This window comes from Chelonoidis abingdonii, chromosome 10 (genome assembly GCF_003597395.2).
Source record: "Chelonoidis abingdonii isolate Lonesome George chromosome 10, CheloAbing_2.0, whole genome shotgun sequence".
Lineage (NCBI taxonomy): Eukaryota > Metazoa > Chordata > Testudines > Testudinidae > Chelonoidis > Chelonoidis abingdonii.
Window position 1 is genome coordinate 79395130 of NC_133778.1, and position 20858 is coordinate 79415987.

Sequence of the window (20858 nt, forward strand, 5' to 3'; positions counted from 1 at the left end):
CAGAGTCCTGCCTGGCTTTGTAGGGAGCAGTTCCAGAGCATCACCCGGGGACTCCGTGACACAAGTCTAGACCAGTTCTCAGTACTGCTCTTCTGCTAGTCGAAAGAATTAGCCTAACCCTGGTGCCTGCATTGCCCAGGTGGGCTTAGCAATGGCATGACTCTCACCAAGTCACTCTCCTCAATAACCTCGCCAGCGGCACCAGATGTACCAAGCACCAGGGCCTGCTGCTCCCAGCGGCATGGCTCAAGAGCTGTCTGCCGGCTGGGTTCCCAGTCCCATAGATAATGAGGCTGTTTCCAGCGAACTGGTGGCATCTGAACCCGCATCTCTCACACCGAAACCTAAGTTCAGTGGCAATAAATGTCCCGATCACATCCCAAGACATGTCTACATGGATGTAAAAGTGACACAATGAACGCTTATGCAGTGGACAAATTCCCTTTGGTCAATTCCATTCCACCTTCTTCAATTCCCTCCTGGATACAGGATTCTTCTTCAGTGCCTGTCCTGAACAGTTACATGATGTTGCTGTGTGCTATTAAACCATCACTGCATCCCATGCCAGAGGGGGCTGCATTTCCATGGAGGATGGTCAGATACACGTCAGCCTTACAAAATTCTAATCACTTGTATAACTTCATATATATTTTTAGCAGGTGCATAAAATATTATTTGGTTTTTCATGATCAGCTTTGTGGCAAAGGACACATGGGGGATTTTGCAAGGCTGATTATACACCTGCACACATATATACGGAAAGCACCTTGAGAACCAGAAGTTGCCAGATACCAGAGAAAGGCAAGTCTTAGTAGCAGTTTCAAGGGTGCTCTGGGAGAGAGCAGTTCCCCGGTTTAAAACACTTCCTGGGTTTTAAATTTCACACCAACTGGGCTCCTGCCACAGACATTTGAGGGAACCGGCCACACAGCACCACTCACCCGGGTCTTGGGCCCCATCTCCTACGCTCACCCCTCCCCTCGCAGAACTCCAGCCCCTAGCCCATCTGGGAGCCCCATAAACCCACCTGCCCCCACCTGGGGGGAAGGTGCTTAAACTCCTCCTGACCCTCCCTCTTGGGATCCTTCCCACTCATCTGCCGCACTGTGAACACCCCTTTCCCTTGGGACTGCGGCTCCGTAACTGAGCCTGCCTTTGGGTTGGGCCTGGAACCTCCCTCCTCCCCCTGGAGAACCCCTCCCCCAGAGAACCCTTCCTCCCCTTCCCCGCCCCTGGGGAACCCTCCCATCCCCCTCCCTGGGGAACCCCTCTCCTGGGACCCTCCTTCCCCTCCCCCAGAGAACCCTCCCCCCCCGGGGACCCTTCCCCCACAGAACCTCTCCTCTGTCTCCCGGGAACCTCCTGTCTGGGAAACCCTTCCCATCCCCCTCACCTGGGGAACCCCTCTCCTGGGACCCTCCTTCCTCCTCCCCCTCCCCCAGAAGAACCCTTCCTCCCCTTCCCCCGCCCCTGGGGAACCCTCCCATTCCCCTCCCCTGGGCCCCCGCCCTCCCCGCCGCGGGGCTGCAACGCCGCGGCCCCCCTTCACCTGAGGGCTCGGCTCGCGCTGCCCCCGGCGAGTCGGCCCCTCCTACTATTGCGTGCTCGTCCCGGACGGGAGCGGCCCCCTGTGGCGGCGGCCCGCATCCGGCCTGCCTCTGCCCGCGGCCGCCTGACCTTCTATGTCAGCTGCGGCGCGGGCCTTGCAGGAAACCATAGAAGACGAGGATGCGAGGGGTGCACGCGGCGCGACCGGAACCATAGAGTCAGGGCGCTGGGCAGAGCGGCCCTCCTGGGGTAGGGGCGGGGGCAGAGTGACGAACATGGTTCACGCGGGGCTGGCCCCAGCCGGGCTGGCCCCAGCGGGTGGGGGCTGACTAGGGGGAGGAACGAAGGGGGGGACTGCTGGGGGCTGGGCCCCCAATTGGGGGGAGGCGCGCTGGCTGGAGACGAGCGGCAGCTGTGCCAGGAAGGGAAGGGAGGGGGGGCTGGCTGGGGGCCCGCCCCATGGGACATGAGGGAATAGGCGCTGCACTGGGGAGGGCAGCTGTTGCGGGGGAAGAGGAAGGGAAGAGGGAGGGAGACTGGCTTGGGGCCGGCCGCAAATGGGGAGGAATAGGAGGCATGCGTGAGAGGATGAGGCCAGTGTTGGGGGGTGAAGGGACCACAGGGAAAGGGAGGGGCTGGGGGCTGGGGGCCGCGAGCCCCATGGGGGAGGCTGGCTGGGGGGGAGGGATGCTCTGGGTGAGTGGCAGGAAGGGAAGGACGAAGGGAGGGGGGCTGCTCGGGGGAGGAAAGTGGGGGCGCTGGGGCCGCCCATGGCGGAGGAATAGGGGCTGCTGGGGCGAGGGCAGCTGTTGGGGAAGGAAGGAGGGGCTGCTGGCAAAGGCCCCATGGGGGGAGGAATAGGGCTGCTGGGGAGGGCACTGTTGGGGGAAGGAAGGAAGGAAGGAGGGGGGCTGCTGGGGCCGCGCGGCATGAGGTGACACCCCTCCAGAGAGGAAGTAGCTGGGTTCAGGACCCATGGGCTTCGATGGGAGAATAGTCTGGTTCAGTGCTACATGTGCGGGAGTCAGGGAAGGTCAGATCCTAGTACAGCGAGAGGGGCAGAAGCGGGTCAGACTCCTGAAAGGGAATCCCAGTGGAGAGTTCTGGTCCTTTATGGAGGGCAGAGCCCATGAAAGGAGAGGTGCTGGTTGGATCGGGCCCCATGGGGGGCAGGGAATCAGGCTCCCTCAGCATTGCCTTGTACGCAGCCTTGCAGCTGGGCGCACCAGGGAACCAGGGCTCCTTACCGCTGGGAGCGCGGCCCCCAGTGTTTTGCTGCTTACAGGGCTGGGCTAAGGGACTCTGGGTTCAGCTCCCTGGCTGTACAGGGAGTCAGGCCTGTTGAGCAGGTGGAGACCCATGCTCCTGGATTCGGTTCCATGACGTGCCACAGCCTCCTGCATCCCCTCTGACCTGCAGCTTTTCCAGACTCAATGCAACTGGCAGATCATAGCTGCCCCCCCCCCCCGGGCGGGGGGCTGCTGGGGGCCGGCCCCATGGGGGGAGGGAATAGGGGCTGCTGGGGGAGGGCAGCTGTTGGGGGGAAGGGAAGGGAAGAGAAGGGAGGGGGGCTGCTGGGGGCCGGCCCCATGAGGTGACACCCCTCATAGGGTGAGTGGGGTTCAGACCCCATGGGCTGGGAGAATAGTCTGGGGGTTCAGGCTGCCTTACAGTGTGGGGGGGTCAGGGGAATCAGATCCTATTACAGCGAGGAGGGGGCAGAAGGGGGTCAGACTCCATGAAAGGGGAACTCAGGTGGGGGGTTCTGGCTCCTTTATGGGAGGAGCAGAGCCCATGAAAGGAGGAGGTGTGGTGGGATCGGGGCCCCTCTCCAGCAGGGTCAGGCTCCCTCAGCATGGCCCTTGTAACGCAGCCTGTTGCAGCTGGCGCACCAAGCCAACCAGCTCCTACCCGCTGGGAGCAGCGGCAGTGTGTTTGCTGCTTACAGGCTGGGCTCAGGACTCCTGGGTTCTCTCCCTGGCTGTACAGGGAGTCAGCCTGTTGAGCAGGTGGAGACCCATGACTCCTGGATTCTGTTCCTGACTGTGCCACAGCCTCCTGCTCCCCTCTGAGCTGCAGCTTTTCCAGCTCTGCAACGGGGGCAATCATGCTGCCCCCCCCCCCCCCCCGGGCCGTGTGAGGCTTAAGTCACTGAGGCATGTAAAGAGCATCAGTATGAAAAGTGCTGGATATCATCATTGGTGGGAAGGTGGTGCCCAAGCAGAGGGCAGGTTCCTGCGATACAATCAGCTTATTTATATGGCACCTTTTCTACAACATGTAAGGCAAACTACTTGCCAGGCGCCATCAATAACAGGGCAAGAGAACTTCAGGGAGGCAGAGGTTGGGACAGGACTTTAGGGTTAAACTCAACTGCCCCCCAAATTCTGCATCCTCGTCGATGCCCCTGTTAATAACGATCCCTAGCTTTTAGAGAGCCGTTGCATCGGTGGATCTCACAGCGCCTTGCAGACAAGGCCAGTATCATCACCCGTGTTTTACAGATGGGGGGATGGAAGGGAAGGGACTTGCTCAAAATCAAGCCAAGACTAGAACCCCCTCCAGTCCTCTGTCCACTACCCCACACTGCCTTTCAAGGGAGCCATTTCCACAGCTTGATACAGGGCGGCTCTGTGGCTTTGGACCTTCCACTGCCATCACAGACGGGGGAGGCTGCTTCTGTCTCCATCGCCTCCAGGCCCCCAGCTGCCCGGGACATGCCTTCGGGATGCAGCTGGAGATGCATGGTGACTAGTTGCAGCAATAAAATCCTCAGTAATTGCAACAGGCTTTTCCCACAGCTTACAGCCTGGAGGCTTTTAATGATAAAGCCTCAGTTTTGACTTTTCACCTGAGACAGCTGAGATTAGTTTTACACTCTTGTACTCCCAGATTCCTCCTGGTGACCTGTCGTGGTGTTTCACCACTCTCCACCCTTCCCCAAGAACTCCTTGTCCCCGCTCCCGAGAGCCTTGTCCTGGCTGCATCCTCCCAGATGATTATAGCACTCTAGGGGCTGCTTCTCTTTCTGCTGCACAAAAAGTTACAGGGCCCCCGACCTGTTGAGGACTATGGCCAGGAGTCAAGGTGCTACATTCCCTGCTGGCCGCTGTGCCATGGTGAAGGCTGCAATCTGCTCTGGGTCTGCATGTCAAGGGGGGTAGTCTTCTTTAAGGGCCCAGCAGTAGTTACTAAGCAGGAGTAGCTGGGCAGGGAGCAGCTGATTCCCCTGTGTAGGGCGGCAGGAAGCTGGGGAGGGAAACGCTCTGGGAAAGAGGGACTGGAAAGTGCTGAAGGTAAGTAGGGTCCAGCAGGGAACCCTGAGTTTTCAGAGAAAAGGCTTAGAGTGGGGAGGCCCCCAGCAGGACTAGGAATGTGGACTTGATCGGGGGCCAAGAACTCATTTTAACTGTTTTGTTACGTTAAGAAATCCAGCCCTGGGAGGGATGTTGCGGAACTTGCAGAAAATTTGCTTTGGTAATGTAATGGAGAAAGCCTTAACATGTGGGGAAACTGAGGGAGGGTTGCTGCAGCATGACCTCAGGCCCCAAGGGGGCGCTCAGGAGGCAACCGGCCTGATGACAGGGGTGCTTGGGCTCCCATATGGGCACCAGTGCTGCTTCAGTTTGAGAGTTGTGCCCAAAGCAAGCCGGGATCCTCTCTGTCGGGGTGTAAGAGTCACCGGGGAAGAGGGATGAATTCTGCTTTAATTGTGCTTGGTGGGCTGAGGTGTACATTTGAGACTGTAACATCTCCCCTATGCCGAGGGTCTCTTGCTACAGGCAGGTGTTGCTGTACCCGTGATTCGGGATTGGAAGGGTTTTCACTGCATCCGTAAGGGCTACGAACTAGCTTTGCATTATAAAGAAAGCTCAGATGGTGACGAATCGGACCGTGCCACATGGACGGGGCCTTGTAAAGACGTAATCTGGGCCAGATCCAGCCTGTGGGTCGTATGATTGCCACCTCGGCCCTTCATCTGGGTTATCCCCTTGTGCTGAGCTTTTGCATGGGCCCCCCATGGCTCAGTCTTTCACTTTTTGTTTTATCAGCAGGTTTGTTTCTGGCTGGCAGAGATGATGCCATTGAAAGCAGCCGTGTGACTCCCCCGGCCCCACCATGCCCTTTTCCGACTTTGTCTTAGCGCTGAAGGACAATCCCTACTTCGGGGCTGGCTTTGGCCTGGTAGGGGTGGGCACGGCTCTGGCTTTGGCTCGGAAGGGGGCCCAGTTTGGGGCGGTTGCTTTTCGCCGACACTACATGATCACCTTGGAGGTGCCCAGCAAGGACAAGAGCTACCAGTGGCTGCTGAGTTGGATCTCGCACTATGCCAAGCACACTCAGCACCTGAGCGTGGAGACCTCTTACCTGCAACACGAGAGCGGGCGCATCAGCACCAAATTCGACTTTGTCCCCAGCCCTGGGAACCACTTCATCTGGTAAGGGGGGCAGAGTGGGGGAGGAACGGGCCGGGAACTGACCAGCTGGCTCCTGGAACGAGGGCTCCGTGTGAAGAGAAATTCTCGAAGAGCTTAGGGGCCTGATCCGAAGCCCGTTGAAGTCAGTGAAAGGGTCCCATTGATTTCAGTGGACTTTAGATCAGCGCACAGGCCTGCTTAGTCTGCAAAGGAGACGAGTACGAGGAGATGCGGCTGCCTAAAATAGCATGCTGAGCTCGTCTCTAGTACCTCTGTCACTGGCTTCGTTCGGCCCGGAGACTGGTGTTGAGAATGCCCCTTGGATGCCCTTCCGCACCCTTGTGAAATGAAAAGGCTACTCGGGGAAGTTCAAACGCTGCACATCCGAAACGGAAACGGATCTGTTTCTGTACGGGGTGCAGAACCAACCTGCGCAACTCATGCTGCAGGGTGGGATTGTAAAAGTGCTTTTCAAAAGAGTTAGCGCAGGTGGACACTTAAAACGCTGTGTTGGCGCAGCTGTGCCACTGTAGTGCTTAAGTGAAGTCGCTCCTAAGCCTCGTCTCGTGTCATCGCCCCGCTCAGCCTGTCTCTCCTCACGCTCCCAGGTATCGGAGGAAGTGGATCCGCATCGAGCGGAACCGAGAGAAGCAAATGATTGACCTGCACACAGGGACCCCCTGGGAATCAGTGACGTTCACAGCCCTGGGCACCAAGCGGGAGATCTTCTTCAACATCCTCCAGGAAGGTATGGCTATTCGGCAGGGCCCTGCCGCGGCAGATTTGAAACCTGGCAGATATAAAAGCCAGGCCATTGCCTGGTGCCTTCTGGGAGATTCCCTTTCACTGCCAGCCCCTCTCTCTGTCTCTCTCTAGCCAGGGAACTGGCTCTGCGGCAGCAGGAGGGGAAGACAGTGATGTACACGGCCATGGGTGCTGAATGGCGGCCATTTGGGTTCCCGCGCCGCCGTCGGCCACTCGCCTCCGTGGTGCTGGAGAAGGGGATCTCGGAGAAGATCGTGCAGGACGTAAAGGAGTTCATCGATAACCCCAAGTGGTACAGTGAGAGAGGCAAGGCTCCCTCCTGGGCTGATGGCTCTGCCCTTCCTCTGGGGGCAAAGGGAGAGGCATATAACGCTACCTCCAGTCAGGATGATGTGGGCAGGTGCTGTGTGGCGACCCCTGCGTCCTCACCAGCCTGCCACCCCTCTCCCATGCACCTGGATCCAGATCTGCAGCCCTTTAGCTAGTGCAGGCCAGCCGAGCCCTGCAGATACGCCTCAGTTCTTACTCCCCCCACCCCAATATTCGACCCCTGAACCCGGGTTTCTGTGCATGAAAAAGGCATCATGTACAATCCTTGCAGCGTCCGTGGAACACCGGTGTCCTGCTGCAGCGACCACAACCGGAAAGGGGGAGTTTCTGCACCGGGTTGGCGGCGCCTCTTTCCTGTGCTCAGTGGGCCCGATTCACCGCTGTGGGTGGAAACTGGAGCGTTGCCTGGGTGATCCAGGTCCTGTGCTTTAGGCAGCCCTGCGGTGGGACTTCAGAGCCCTGAGGGCCTCTTGCTGCATGGGAGACTGTGTTCTGTGCCTGGGGTCTGCCTCTCCCTGGCACTGCAGGAAGCAAGCAGGTTACCCCTCAGCCCTGTAGCTTGGGTCAGCTCCAGTCCCAGCCGAACCAGAGCCGATGGCAGCGCTGCAGTAGGAAAGCAGGCTGGCCACGAACGACATGTTAGAGTGACGCCAGCAAGAGCCCAGCTCCAGGGGCCCGGTGCAGCTTTCTGTGACGCTGGGACTCGGGCGGCGGGGGGGAGGTGATTGTTATTTTGGTTCTGTCCTTTAGGGCTCTGTGGCAGGCTGGGTGTGGGGCGTGTTGCCGGCTTCTGATGGGTCCATCTTTTCCTAGGAATCCCGTACAGGAGGGGATATTTGCTTTACGGGCCACCGGGCTGCGGGAAAAGCAGCTTCATGTGAGTATTATGCGCTGGGCAGTGCCAGCTTTCCGCCATTTCCTGGAGTTCTGGGTCCCCTTCGGCCCCATGGAGGGAGGCCAGCATGTGCTTCTGTAGGACTAAGGAGACTGGCCCTTCACTGAGGAGGAGGGTTCGGTCAGCAAGGCAGAAATGTGCTGCAGAGAAGGAAGCCAAAGGACCCTGGCCAGAGGTGCTGCTAGCCTGCTGGTGGCCCAAAGCAGGAATATTGGTGGGGGCTCCCCTTGCCCCTCACCCGCCCCCTGGAATACTAATTGCTTTATTTCCACACACCAAAACCATCCCAGTCCCGCCCCCCCCCCCCATGTGCTCATACAGGGGTCAACCAGGCCACTCCTGTAAGAGGAGTGGTGTTTTGGGGGTAACACTAAATCGGGCCCCCTTGACCAGCTTGTCATTCAGGATCCCACCTTCCGCCTGACACATCTGTCTGGACGCACCCGCCTGGCACCTTGTGTCGTCCTGTACGCCTGTGCAGGGCGGGCAACCGACTCCCAGAGCCGAGCGCCAGCAGTTGCGCCCCCCTCCCCCCCCGCTTTGCCTGCGGTTGAGTGACGGCATGAAGGGCCGGGGGTGGGGAGAGTCCGGCACCAGGTGTTTCTGCCGGGGGGACTCAGGGGCCCCATCACTGAGTACCACGCAGTCCTTACTGCATTTATCCTCCCACCCCCCCGGGAGGCAGGGCAGGGCACGTGGGAGGCAGGGGTGTAGAGAGACGGTGACTTGCCAGAGGTCACACCGGAGATCCGTGTCCCAGCTGGGAATGGAACCTGGGTCCCGAATCCCAGGCCAGCCCCCTGGCCCATCCTTGTCCTCTGGCGGGGTCTGATATAGGTACCCCCTGCCCTACGTGACTGGGGAGGGAGCGTTTTCCCCCGGGGGTTCCCTTGTGGCTTGGTGCTTTACTCCTGCCCTGTGTCCCTCCCAGCACGGCCCTGGCCGGGGAGCTGGAGTACGGCATCTGCCTGCTGAGCCTGAGCGACCGCAGCCTCTCCGATGATCGCCTCAACCATCTCCTCAGCGTGGCGCCGCAGCAGAGCATCATCCTTCTGGAGGACGTGGACGCGGCGTTCGTCAGCCGGGACCTCGCTGCGGAGAGTTAGTCCCAGCCCTTCCCCCCCCGGGGGCCTGCTCCCACCCCTGGGGAAACCGGTGCAGGCCTCGCCCTTGTCTTCAGCACCTGGGTGCCAGATGGAGATGCCTCTCCTCTCCCCCCCGCACCCAAGGTCCCAGCCTGGCTCGGCAGTGAGCAGAATGATGGGGGCTGGAGGAGCTGTTCTGAGGTGGCTTTTGTTTCACCTGCTGGGCCAGGGGAGTCCCTGGTTCCCAGGGAGGAGGCAGCACATATATTCCTCTTCAGCCCCTTGGGGTCCCTCCGCTGGCTCCCCTGCCCTGTGTATGACATGGGGGGGCAGTCTGCCGCTAGCTGCACTGCAGGCAGAGAGAATTCCTGAAGACATGCCAGTAGCTGGGTTTATAGTGAGGCGGCGTTGCGGCAGTGCAAGATGGAGGGTGGCCAGGTTCCTTGGCCGGGGACCAGTCGTCTTGGCCCATGGTGTTGATTGTTGGCAAATGAGGCAGCTCCCTGGCAGCTGGTAAGCTGGCAATGCGGCTGTCTGTTGGGCAGAGTTTGGATGCCCCAGACCTGCCCTGGATCTGAGACATCTGCTGCCTTTTCCTCCAGACCCAACTGCCTACCAGGGCATGGGACGGCTGACCTTCAGCGGCCTCCTCAACGCGCTGGATGGCGTCGCCTCCACGGAGGCCAGGATCATCTTCATGACCACCAACCACGTTGACAGGTCAGAGCCCTCTCCTGTGGGGGAGGGGCCGCAGGGCAGGAACCCCCCCTTGCTTAGGCACTAAGGAACAATGACACTAGAGAACCCCCCCCCCCCCTTGCTTAGGCACTAGGGAACAGTGACACTAGAGAACCCCCCTTGCTTGGGCGCTAGGGAACAGTGACACTAGAGAACCCCCCTTGCTTGGGCGCTAGGGAACAGTGACACTAGAGAACCCCCCTTGCTTGGGCGCTTGGGAACAGTGACACTAGAGAACCCCCCTTGCTTGGGCGCTTGGGAACAGTGACACTAGAGAACCCCCCTTGCTTGGGTGCTTGGGAACAGTGACACTAGAGAACCCCCCCTTGCTTGGGCGCTAGGGAACAGTGACACTAGAGAACCCCCCCTGCTTGGGCGCTAGGGAACAATGACACTAGAGAACCCCCCCTTGCTTGGGCGCTAGGGAACAGTGACACTAGAGAACCCCCCCTGCTTGGGCGCTAGGGAACAATGACACTAGAGAACCCCCCCTTGCTTGGGCGCTAGGGAACAGTGACGCTAGAGAACCCCCCTTGCTTGGGCGCTAGGGAACAGTGACACTAGAGATGAGATCGGACCAACTGGCTCCCAACTTGGTTCCTCACTGCTCAGGGCAGGACTATTCCCTGAAGTGTGCGTTTCAGGGGTTGCTCTTGTCTAGTTTGATTAGCCAAACAACTGGGCTCCCCTCCCCACGTACCCCTTTTCCTAACGCTGCCATTTCACAGTCTCTGTGATCTTCCAGGATCTTCCGCCTGCGTCTCCCTTCGCTCCATCTCCTCCCATCCCCTTTGGCGATGCCCCCCGGAGACCTTTCCTCCCCCCCTTCTTGGTGTTTCTGCTGCAGAGCTCTGGCTGGCTGCAGCTCCGTTCACAGCAGAAAGCCTGTCACAGGTGTGTGTGTGGGGGTGTCCGAGTGCACCACCTGCCCAGGAGATTGGGTGCCCCAGGAGAAGCCTGATCTTTTCGGGGCCCTGAGGGTTTGCGGATCTCTTTTGTCTGGTTCTTCCCCAGCTTTTTCTCAGTTGCTTTCTGGAGACCCCGCCAAGCTAGAAGCCCCGTGCAGCATCTGCCCGCATCTTCTATGTCACAACAGTACACGGGGCATGAGGTCCGGGCTGGACTCCCTCCCAGCCTGTGCTAGTTAAGGGGGATGGTCACGCTGGAGGAAGGACATGTCCGTGGTTTGCACACATCCCCGTTGCTCTTGTGGAGGGTATTGAGGCTAAGAGGGCCCACCTGTCTCCCCCGCCCTCCCTCGGGATGCCAGCGAAGGGCGGGTCAGAGAGCAGTGACTGGACTCCTCTGACTGCTGGCTGACCGCACCTCTGCCTGTCTCTCTGCCTCCTCAGGTTGGACCCAGCCCTGGTACGCCCTGGCCGGGTGGATCTGAAGCAGTACGTGGGACCGTGCTCCCGCTGGCAGATTTCCCGCATGTTCCAGCGCTTCTACCCAGACCAGCCAGCGGCTGCTGGGGAAAAGTTTGCAGAGCAGGCCCTGCGTGTCTCGGAGCAGATCAGCGCCGCCCAGGTGCAAGGCCACTTCATGCTGTACAAAGCAGACCCAGCCGGGGCCATTGAAAACGTGCAGTCGATTTCACTGTGACTGAGGGGGGTGCCCTCGCAGGGGAGGGGCTTGCAGTCCCACTGCTGGGAGTGACTCCTGCAGGACTTGATAACCGTGAGGATGCTGCTCTGTGACAGTCCCATGGAGCCGCTCGCTCTTTGTTTCGCTACCTCAACAAGGCCTTGGGTTTCTATTAGAATATAAAGAGAGCTAGGACACCCTGATTCCCACGGTAGCAGTGCACTGTCCAGCGTGATTGCTCCTCCCCAGATGGAGCTGCTAGTGCGCAGGACCCAGCTGTGCTTGAAATGCCAGGGCATTCCGAGCCTGCTACTCACATGGCCATAACCCACCCCCACACGGCTCTCACCCACTGTGCCCCCGTGGGGGTAAGCGAAAGCCTGAGTGAAGAGATTAAAATAGAGACGGAAGCTCGAGATGACGCCTGGCTCGGCTCTGGAGCATAATATCTGCCAGCTGCTTTTGAATGTTCTCTGTAAAAACAGCATGGTATGAAGCAGGGTGACGGGGCTACCAAGCACTGTGTGGGGCCTTCTGTCTTCCAGGTGCTTTGCGAACTTCCATTAGCCCGCTCTGTATGTGCAGGTATTGTTACTGAGTGCTCTGAGCTGGGGGAGCTTCGGGGGCCCCACCCCTGGCCCAGGAGCCAGTCGCACTACAAACCCAGAACAAGACGACAGTTCCTGTCCCAGATAGTCCCTGCCCAGGGCTTACAGGCTAAGCACGTCCATTGTGCCTAGGAAGTGAGTGCCCTTTGGTTTTCACTGGCGCAGACTCGGTCACTGCATGCGCTCACAAGGAGGGCATGGTCCAGCACCCAAGTTCATGGGAATCTTTCCATCTCCATCAGCGGATCAGGCTCCCAAATAGGCTTTTTCTGACTCAAGTGAGCTGTCCCTGCTGTGGTATTATCTCCATTTTATGGAGGAGGAAACTGAGGCATGGGGAAGCTAAGTAGAGGGCTGCTCAAGCCTCATTTTCAAGCCTAGCCTGAGCCCTCCTGACCCGAGTGGGTTGAGTCATTTTCAGACCCAGCCCAAAATGGAGTTGGTACCACCTGTGCTGGGGATTTTCCCGCTGCCCATGCCTGGGGTCCATCTCTGGCACATCTGCCCATTCCTGCGGCCACTGCCTTTTCACACTGAGTGAGAGACACTGTGACTCCTCAGCACCCAGCAAAGGGAGGTGCAAGCGGGAGTGGGGCAGGCTGCAGCTGTGCCTGATCAGAGGCAAACCTGAGAAGTGCAGGTTGTTTTCTGACCCGGCCTATACCCAGCGCCTGTAGTTGGCTCTCGTCTGGGTTGAATCGGCTTGCGAGGTTATAAGGGGAGGTAACTTGCCCAAAGCCACGTGGTCGGTTAGCGTCCGAGCCAGGATTAGAACTACGGTCTTCTGGCTCCAGGGAGCCCTGGCATTGCCCTCTCCCGAGGAGACCTGCTGCCAGCTGGCGAGAGCCTGATGGGCAGAACTTTTAGGGTCACGTAAGGCCTGAGCGGAAGCCCACTGAAATGCACCTGGAATCCTCAGTGCGTGTGTGCTCCTTGTACCCTTGGGGTTTGATCTGTCTCTCTGTGTAGCTGAGCTGTGTGCATGGGGTGGGGGTCAGTACCTGTTGAACCCCTTGTCCGGTGCCCCCGCTCCCCTTGGAGTGGCGAGGCTTCAGTTTTCACTGGCGCAAAGCTTGTTGGGTGCCTGGAGCAGGAGATCCCTCTGAGACGTGGCGCTTCAGTGGCACTGTCGGCCTCATCCTGGAACCGCTCCCTGGGCAGCTGGGACACCATCTTCAGGTGTGGTGAGGGGCAGGCCAGGCCCATGGGGAGCCAGGGAGACCCATGATAACATTGCTAGTGTCCCCCCCGCCCCTCCTGGACCCCTCCGTTGACCCTGTCCACAGGAGCCCTCGCCTGGGGGTCTCACCTAAGCCCTGCTCAGAGGGGGTTGGGTGCCTCAGCTGTGACTGGTTCAATTGTCTGAGCTCTGCTTTGGTGCAGCCGTTCCTCTTGGACTGCAGCGCTCCTCTGAGCACAGTACACGGGAAGACGGGGTGTGTGAGAGACAGACAAACATTTTGGGGTTCAACCCAGACCAGTGACGGGCTGTGTCACCCCTTGCCCTGCCCCTCTGGTACCCTCACTGCAAAGCTGCTGTGTGTCAGCCCTGCTGCCAAGCATGTGGCGCACACCCTGGCTTCCACCACCTGGTTCCTTCTCGCAGAATGACCCTGACGTTCTCCCGGTCCGAATTTCCCCCAGCCCATCTGCCTGCAGCATCCAGCCCTCCTGAACCTTCACAGAAGTTACTTTTTTTGCTCCTTTAAAGGGTCAATTCTCTGCAGCTCGTTAATTTAACGGGTTTGCCCCACATACTTACTTCACAGCACTGACTTGGTTTGCAGTGTGTTAAACGAAGAGTCCCAGAGTTGCATGATTCCCAGTGAAGACAGGCAGTGGGACAAGGAAAGAAAAGTAAAAATTCCCTTCGACAAACGTCAGCAAGTCACAGTCTTTGTCCGAGCAGGTTTCTCAGGCCCCAGATACCTCAACCCCCTTGGCTGAAGGACCCAACGTTGTGTGATTTCAGGAGCTCTGGGCCCTGGAATCCCCCAAGTGATGACCAACTACAGGGGTCTCCTCTTCCTTTTAATAGCCCACTAACCCTTTGAGGTGTATTCTGGGAGCCGTAAGCCCAGCCCACGTGTTTCTCCTGCAGGGGCGGAGACACCATGGTGTCTTCCCAAAGTCCACTGACCCTGCTTCCAGAGGCAGGAAGCCTCCAGCTGTTCTTTGGGGGTGTCAGCTGGCACCCCCCAATGCGATGCATTTGGGGAGAACTCCTGGGCGTCGCAAGTCAAGAGGTAGAGCCACAGAGATTTCACTCGGTGCAGGAGAGGAAGAGTGGCCACTGCTCAGCGTGCCAGCCCGGCAGTCAGGAGAGCGGGTCCAATTCCCTGTTCTGACAGACTTGGTGTGACTGGGAAGGTGCCACTTAGCCTCTCTGGGCATTAAAGGCAGTGCTGGTGGCCAGAGAAGCACGAGACAGGCTGCTTTGGCCACTGGAACAAGGACGGGTGTTGCCCTCGTCGGGCCTGCAACGGGCAGTGCTCAGAAAGGCTCAGTGGTGTCCCAGCCCAACCACAGCGTGGTCAGGCAGTGAGGGGCCGTAGCGGTGACCGTCCATGGCTTTACCCCAGGTGTTGCAAAGCTCCATGGGGTTGTTCCGAGTCTGGTGCAGCCAAGTGAATCACAGACGACCGTGTGGCCACCGCCAGTCCGTGGCCAGGTAATGTCCCCTCCTAACCTCATGTCCGACTGTCAGGGCTTGAAGTGTGGGGACTTGATCTCCGGCGTGATAAAAAGTGCCAGTGGTGGCTTCAGCCCTCTCAAGGCCAGACTCAACGATATGTCCCTATGACCGATCCACTCAAACCGCCCTGTGCCCGGCAGTCGCCACTGGCAGCCCAGATGAAAAGCCTCCAGCCTCCTGGGGTCTTGTGGAGGCAACATCCTTGTTTCAGATCCGTCCGAGAGGCTCGGGAGTGCGCAGCTCTGATAAATCCATGGAGGGCTGGGCCCTGCTGATTACAAAGTACTGCCCTGAAGTCATTGTGGCTTTTCCAGCAGCATGGCTGGTTAGTATTGTGATTGCTGCTCTAACACACTGGATTTTTGTCTACGTCCAACGCAGACAGTTGTTTAAGGTCCGGGGCAAGGCCCCTCTCCAGTGCTGAGCAGGGAAAGCCAGAGCCCCTTGGGAGGCAGGAGCTGTGTAAAGGGGGCCTCAGCCAGCGCTCTTCCCCAAGGTGACTCGCAGCCAGCTGGAGACAGGCTGGGATGGTGACTCCACCGCAGGTTTGGCTCAGAGGCAAAGCATTCTGGGAAGGGGAAGCCGTTTGCTCTCCGCAGGCTGTGCCCTGTGGTGCCTGCTGGGCTGGGCGGCAGTACCGGAGACTAGGATTTCCCCAAAGGGGGTAGTCAGGAATTGGGTTTTGAATTGTATTAGTCTTATCAGCGAGCGTAAGGCATTTAACTGCCCATAGAAACACCTGGTCCATTGGTCCCGCAGCCCAGCTGGGTGGGCCAAGCAGACTGTTTGTTCACTGTGTTCAAAGGGGACCGGTGACGAAAGCCCACAGAGACATAAAAGCGACCCTAACAGAGGGCTGCATGTTGGAAAACGGCAATAGGGTCATAGGAAGAAGAGGGAAATCAGAGGGGAACATCTGGCGAACAGCTTAGATGTCTCTACAAGGGCCAGGAGGCTGGGGGTTAAACAGAGAACTGGAAGGGTTAGTAGGTGAGCTAAATTCTGACTTAGTTGGCATCACAGAGCTGGGATTGGAGCGGTGGGATGAGTCTCACGACTGGAATATTGTCCTTGAGGGGTACAGCTTGTTTGGGAAGGAGGGGCAGGGAAAGCGCGCGGGAATACACTCGGTCTGAGGTCCAGGAGCTGAGAAGCAGCCCAGTTGAAAGTCTCTGGGTAACGATAGAAGGGACAAAATTAGGAGTGACATCATGGTAGGACTCTACCTCCAGCCCACCACTCAGGAAGAGAGGTGGATGAACCAACAGACCCTGGGAGTTGTGGGGGTCTGTTCTGTGCAGATATCGCTGCTGCTCTCTATTCGATGTCAGCGCAATAGCTGCCTGGCTCCCGGGAGGGCTTGGCAGGAGCGCTGCAGAGGGAGAGCTGAGCTGAGCTGTCCCTCCTCACAGCACAGGGATCAAGAGGTGCAACCCTCCAGCTGCGATTGGAGAATTTACCATTTACCCTGCCAGACGGTTCAGCAACAGGCAGCCGCTCCAGCTGCCCTGGCCCCGGCCAAATTCACATCCAACATTTAAATGTAGATTTTTTAAATCCAAAAGCTCCCCCACCCCCCGGGAATGTCTCTCACCTTCCCTTTGTTCCATCCCCCCGTCGCACTCCCCCCCAAGGACGGCTCGTGGTTCTGGGATTCTGACGAACATATTAAGAGTCACCTTGTCTAGGAACGTATGAGCTCGGTGTAAATGAGACGGACAAATTCCCTGCCCTCCTAGATCACAGGATTCCCAAGAGGACTGCAAAGGTTTGAACAGCAAAACTTCAAGCACCTGGTTTCCAAGAGAGAGAATCAGCTTCAAGCTCCAGGTCCTTTTGGGGGAACAAATGGAGTAGCAGGGGGTTAAACTCTGCACTCTGCTGTGCAGCAGGGGACAAGAGGCTGGCAGAGCAGAATTTGGGCCTGTTCCTATTGCGGTGGAAATTCCCTTCTTTGGTGGCTCACGTAGTCCAGCTTCCAGGGCCGAGCGTCTGAGCTAAAAGCAGGTCTGTGCAAAGCCAGGTGTGGGGTCTTTTAACAAAAATCGCACCAAGGACATTGAGTGTCAGTGCTGCCCGTGAAATAGGTCAGCGCTGCAGCAGAGAATCTCTCCGTTCATTTGCAAACAGGCTGTGAGACACTCGTGCTATGCCTGGAGGAGTGAGGAAGAGGAAGGTTAGCTGGGACAAAAATCAGGGGGCAAAAAACTGGGATCAGGGGTCTTAACACCTGCTCCCTCCCCACTGGCAGCCCTGCTGTTCCGTCAAAGGGGAGGTTAGTTCTCTTTAACAATGGGCAGGACCGTCCCAGGCAAGGGATGAGAACATAACACTCGGCTTCGCTGCCAGGGCTGGAGAGCTGACTGAATGGTTGCGAATAATCCAATTTGATCACAATAAGCTCGAGTCCCTCAAGACAAGTCCCATGTGACCTAGCTAGGGCTAATCCCAGGGAACAGGAAGCCAAGGCTGGAGTAGTAACAACGGTCGGGACAAGGGGTTGTTCATTGGGATACCATGGGGAGCTGGCCTTGGGCTGTATGGAGAGCAGGGGAGTAACTCCCTACTGGGGATGGCTCGTCCCGGAGCCGGGGACTGGAGAGTGCCAAGAAAAGCTGTGGGGGCAGCGCGGGGTTCTCAGAGGGAAGACCATAGCCATTAACCAAGTGAAGCCTGGCGTGCCAGCTGCTCCAGGAGCGTTCACTGTGGCCTATGCAGGGATGTTTACAAGGCGGGAAGGAGAACCAGTTCTGATCAGTGAGCGAGCAGAAAAGGGACAGGTCAGTTTAAAGAGAAAATGGCCCATTTAAATAAGATCAACAGGGACATGGAACCAATGGCAGGGCCTGGAGGAATCCAGCCAGAGTCGCCTTGGCCCAGGCTGGCCCGTCGAGCTCAGTGAGCGGTCAGGGGTGGGGGCTGTCAGTAAAGTGACGCTCTCAGCAGTGCTACCCTGGGGGAACTGACCCCGTAGCAATGGCAGGTGAAGTTCATGCTCAGGAGAGCCTGGGATCCTCCCCGCACTCTGGCCTTGCTCGCTGGCACTGAGCAGGGCCTGGCTTCCTGAGGGTGTTCTGCTCCATGGGACAGTCCCACCCTCACTTCAGTTCTAGCATTGCTGCCCCCAACGACATGGCAGATCCCAGCAGGGCTGCTGTCCCTGCTCAGAGGAGCCAGTCTAGGCTGGTCTTGCTGCAGAGCCTGAAGCCTGGCTAAGGCCCCACGTAGCCCTTATGTAGATGGCTGCAGTCGAGTGGTATCTGGCTACTCCTGGGTCCTGCCTTCAAGGCCAAGAGGCATTTTGCCTGCCCAGGACTAACCAGGTGATTGATTGTCAATCTGCCAGGAGACCCTGCAACGCAGCCATTAGTAACCGCACCTGCCCATCGTTTACTAAGATGTGAGTCCAGCCTGGATTTCTGCTCCCCCCACCATGATGTGCCCAGCTCATCACAGCCTCACCGTGTTACTCTCCCGGAAGCGTTTTACCCAGGAAGACGTGTCACGTGCCCGCCACCCACACCCACGGAGAGATCTGGGCTGGCCCTGCTCCTGGGATACGGAGGTGGATAGCTGATGTTCTAATAGATTCTTTATTGGTCTCCCCAGGAAAGGCCCCCCTGCACCAGCCCCTGCCCCCTCCTGCTAGGAGCCATCCTCCTTCACTTGGCCGTGGGGGTCTCTCCTTGCACTGGGCCTGAATGCCCCTCGCCCCCGTGGCGCCCTGGGATAGGAATCACGCTCCCTGCCCCGGGACTTCTCCCATCTCCCACAGTCCCAGGGCCTGTGATGGCCCTGCCAGCTGCTGGGGCCCCTGGCGTCATGCTGGTTTAGGGCCAGGTTTTCCTTCTCCCTGCTCGGGCTCTTTGCTCCCTGGTCTGGCGTCCATCTCCCCATAGCGGGCTGCTCCTCCTTCGAGTCCAATGCCCCTTTCATGGGCAAGATGCCAGCAGGGCCCGAATGTTTCCTACCAGCAAAGGCAGCCACTCTGCCTCTGCCGTGCGGCTTAGGGACCTCCTGGCTGTAACCCCCACTGGGTCTCTGGCTCCTGTCTTCTCTTCGTTCGGGTCTCCAGTCGAAACCGCCGAGTCCCCCAGGGCCATGGAGAAGGCGGCAAGTTTCTGCAGCTGCTGCTTGTGGGTCACTGTACGGCTGCCTGCCCTGGCCACGGAATCCCAGCCTCTCCCCTCGGTGCTGCTCTCTCTTGCTCTGGTGCTCCAGGGGGACAGACGCTTTGGCCGGCTGCCCAGGTTCTCTCCCCAGAGCTAGAGCTTGGGGAGGGCTGGCAGGCTCCGCAGCAAGTCCCGGGGCCGGTGGTTGGCAGAGCTGCTCAGTGGCAGCTACAGCAGTTTCAGGAGTCAGCAGCGCAGGGGCGGCTCCGTGGCTGGGATCCGCAGCTGCTGGAGGCTGAGAGAGAAAGGGGCCAATGGTGAGGAAAGGGCCTGGCCTGCCACACCACCTGCCTCTTGCTTTTCTTTAGGGAAAGGCCCCAGGACTGCTGCCCAGGCCCAGCTCCTATACCACCGCCCACCCCGGTTATTGCATGGTGCTACATTGCCAGCACCAGGCAGCCTTCGATTGCCCCTCTGTGCCAGGACAGCCATGGGCGGCTTTCTGGAGACACCTCCCTGCCCCCCATCACAGTCTGGGACCTGAAACCCACCCGCTCTCTGGCATGTTGGAACGTCACATGGCAGCAGTGCCCCCACGGCGAGCAGGTGCTCCAGAAGGCAGGAACAGCAGAGCCCTGCACACACAGCCAGAGCCACCCCTGCACCACACCAGGGTGGCGCTGAAGAGCTCCCCACAACGCCTGGCCCCAGGAGCAGCGTACCGCCTGGAGGCTGATGAAGTAGCGGTTTCTCTCGGCCTCGGGGTCAATGATGCCCCCCTTCTTCTGCTGCCTTTGGTAGATTATGCGCAGTTCCTCTCGGGTCTGTAGCGCCTTTGCATCAGGCCTGTACGGCTCCTGGGGAAGAGTTAGTGCCGTGCTCTGTCACTGTCCAGCCTGGCAGAGCGGCTGCTCCCAGATGGGTAAAGCACCCAAGCCCCACGCCTGCAGCGCTGCTGCCCAGGGCATTCACCTACACGGGCACCCTGCGTTAGTCAGACACAGGGTAGCCACAGCAGACTGGACCAGCTGAACCATGTCCCTGCGAGGGGCCTGGAGAGTCTGCATGAGCCAACATGAACTAGAGACTTACTGAAGGGAACCTGCAATTCTCTCTGAGTGCAGCCTAGAAATCAGAGCCAGGAAAGCAGGAGTGGCCCATCTGTTCCATCCCCCAGAGCCGGGGCAGGATCACTTCCTCCAGTTTGTGCTCTAGGGCTTTAGCCTGTTGGATCTTAACTGGCTGAAGCGACAGTCCCTCTGTCCCGTTCCTTGGGAGAGGGCTCTAGGGAGTGCAGGAAGAGCCTGAGATCGAGCCACATTTCCTTGGTTTAATTCCCTCCCACTACCCATGCAGCTTGGCTGGGCTGGAGGCTCTTTGGGGCAGGGCCCCAGCCTCGTCCTTTCCCCAGGGACAGCAGCACCCGTCCCTCTCCAGGGTGTCTACACCCATCAGACACGCAGACTTGTTCCCCTCCCACAGGGTGAGAAAAGCAAACGGTAACCATGGGATATGTCCTTGAGTGTGGCTGGGCACGCCTCTCCATCTCCAGTCCCAGCCCAAGGAAGACGGGGACTGCACCCGGCAGGAAAGGGGAGAGTTTACATCAGGACTGGCCAGTTGCTACGAGGTGGATGCATTTAAGCCCAAATGTTAACGTGACTAGTGAGTATCTGCCAGGCTCTAGTCAATACCCAGCAGAAGCAGACAGCAGCCCTGGGGAGGCCTCTGCTGTCTGCTTTAGGGACCCCCCAAATGCTCCCTCCCTCCCAGATCCGTGGGCAGGGTCCCAGCTAGGGGCTTCTTACCAACGGGTGCTGCGGGGGTGGTGCTGCCTGCAAAGCGGAGAGGTCGTAGATTAGTGTTTCCCGGCAGACGGGGCACTGCACTCCAACTCCCTGCAGGGAGAAGAGCGAGCTGGCACACAGCCCTATTGCACTAACCCCCCGCCCCCATCCTGCTCCACCCCTGCACCTCCAGGAAACAAACCCTCCAGTTCTTTGGGTCCCAGGCTTCCCCAGGCGCTTCTCTAGCAGGGCAGAGGATGCCTGGCTGCCCAGGCTTAGCTTTAGGACTT

General features: G+C 58.8%; 2 protein-coding genes across 3 annotated transcripts in view; one reads left to right on the forward strand and one right to left on the reverse strand.

Annotated features, from left to right (window-relative positions):
• Positions 1–3114: 3114 nt before the first annotated feature.
• Positions 3115–11883, forward strand: BCS1L (BCS1 ubiquinol-cytochrome c reductase complex chaperone). Of its 2 annotated transcripts, none has more exons than XM_032779888.2 (8): positions 3115–3159; positions 5604–5987; positions 6575–6714; positions 6843–7037; positions 7875–7938; positions 8888–9057; positions 9644–9761; positions 11132–11883. In XM_032779888.2, exons 2-8 carry the CDS (start codon positions 5668–5670, stop codon positions 11382–11384), a joined length of 1260 nt encoding a protein of 419 aa, XP_032635779.1. In that variant the 5' UTR covers positions 3115–3159; positions 5604–5667; the 3' UTR covers positions 11385–11883. The 2 variants fall into 2 exon arrangements, with proteins under 2 accessions (XP_032635779.1, XP_032635780.1); XM_032779889.2 differs by lacking the exon at positions 3115–3159 and adding an exon at positions 3266–3704.
• Positions 11884–18243: 6360 nt separating this feature from the next.
• The window catches only part of RNF25 (ring finger protein 25), a 210961-nt gene continuing 208346 nt past the window's right edge, over positions 18244–20858 (reverse strand). The window contains exons 9-11 of the mRNA XM_075069837.1: positions 20590–20679; positions 19504–19638; positions 18244–19076 (exon numbers count right to left, since the gene is read on the reverse strand). Of these exons, the coding sequence (XP_074925938.1) occupies positions 18315–19076; positions 19504–19638; positions 20590–20679 (987 nt within the window). The 3' untranslated portion in view covers positions 18244–18314. The remainder of the gene's footprint in view (positions 19077–19503; positions 19639–20589; positions 20680–20858) is intronic.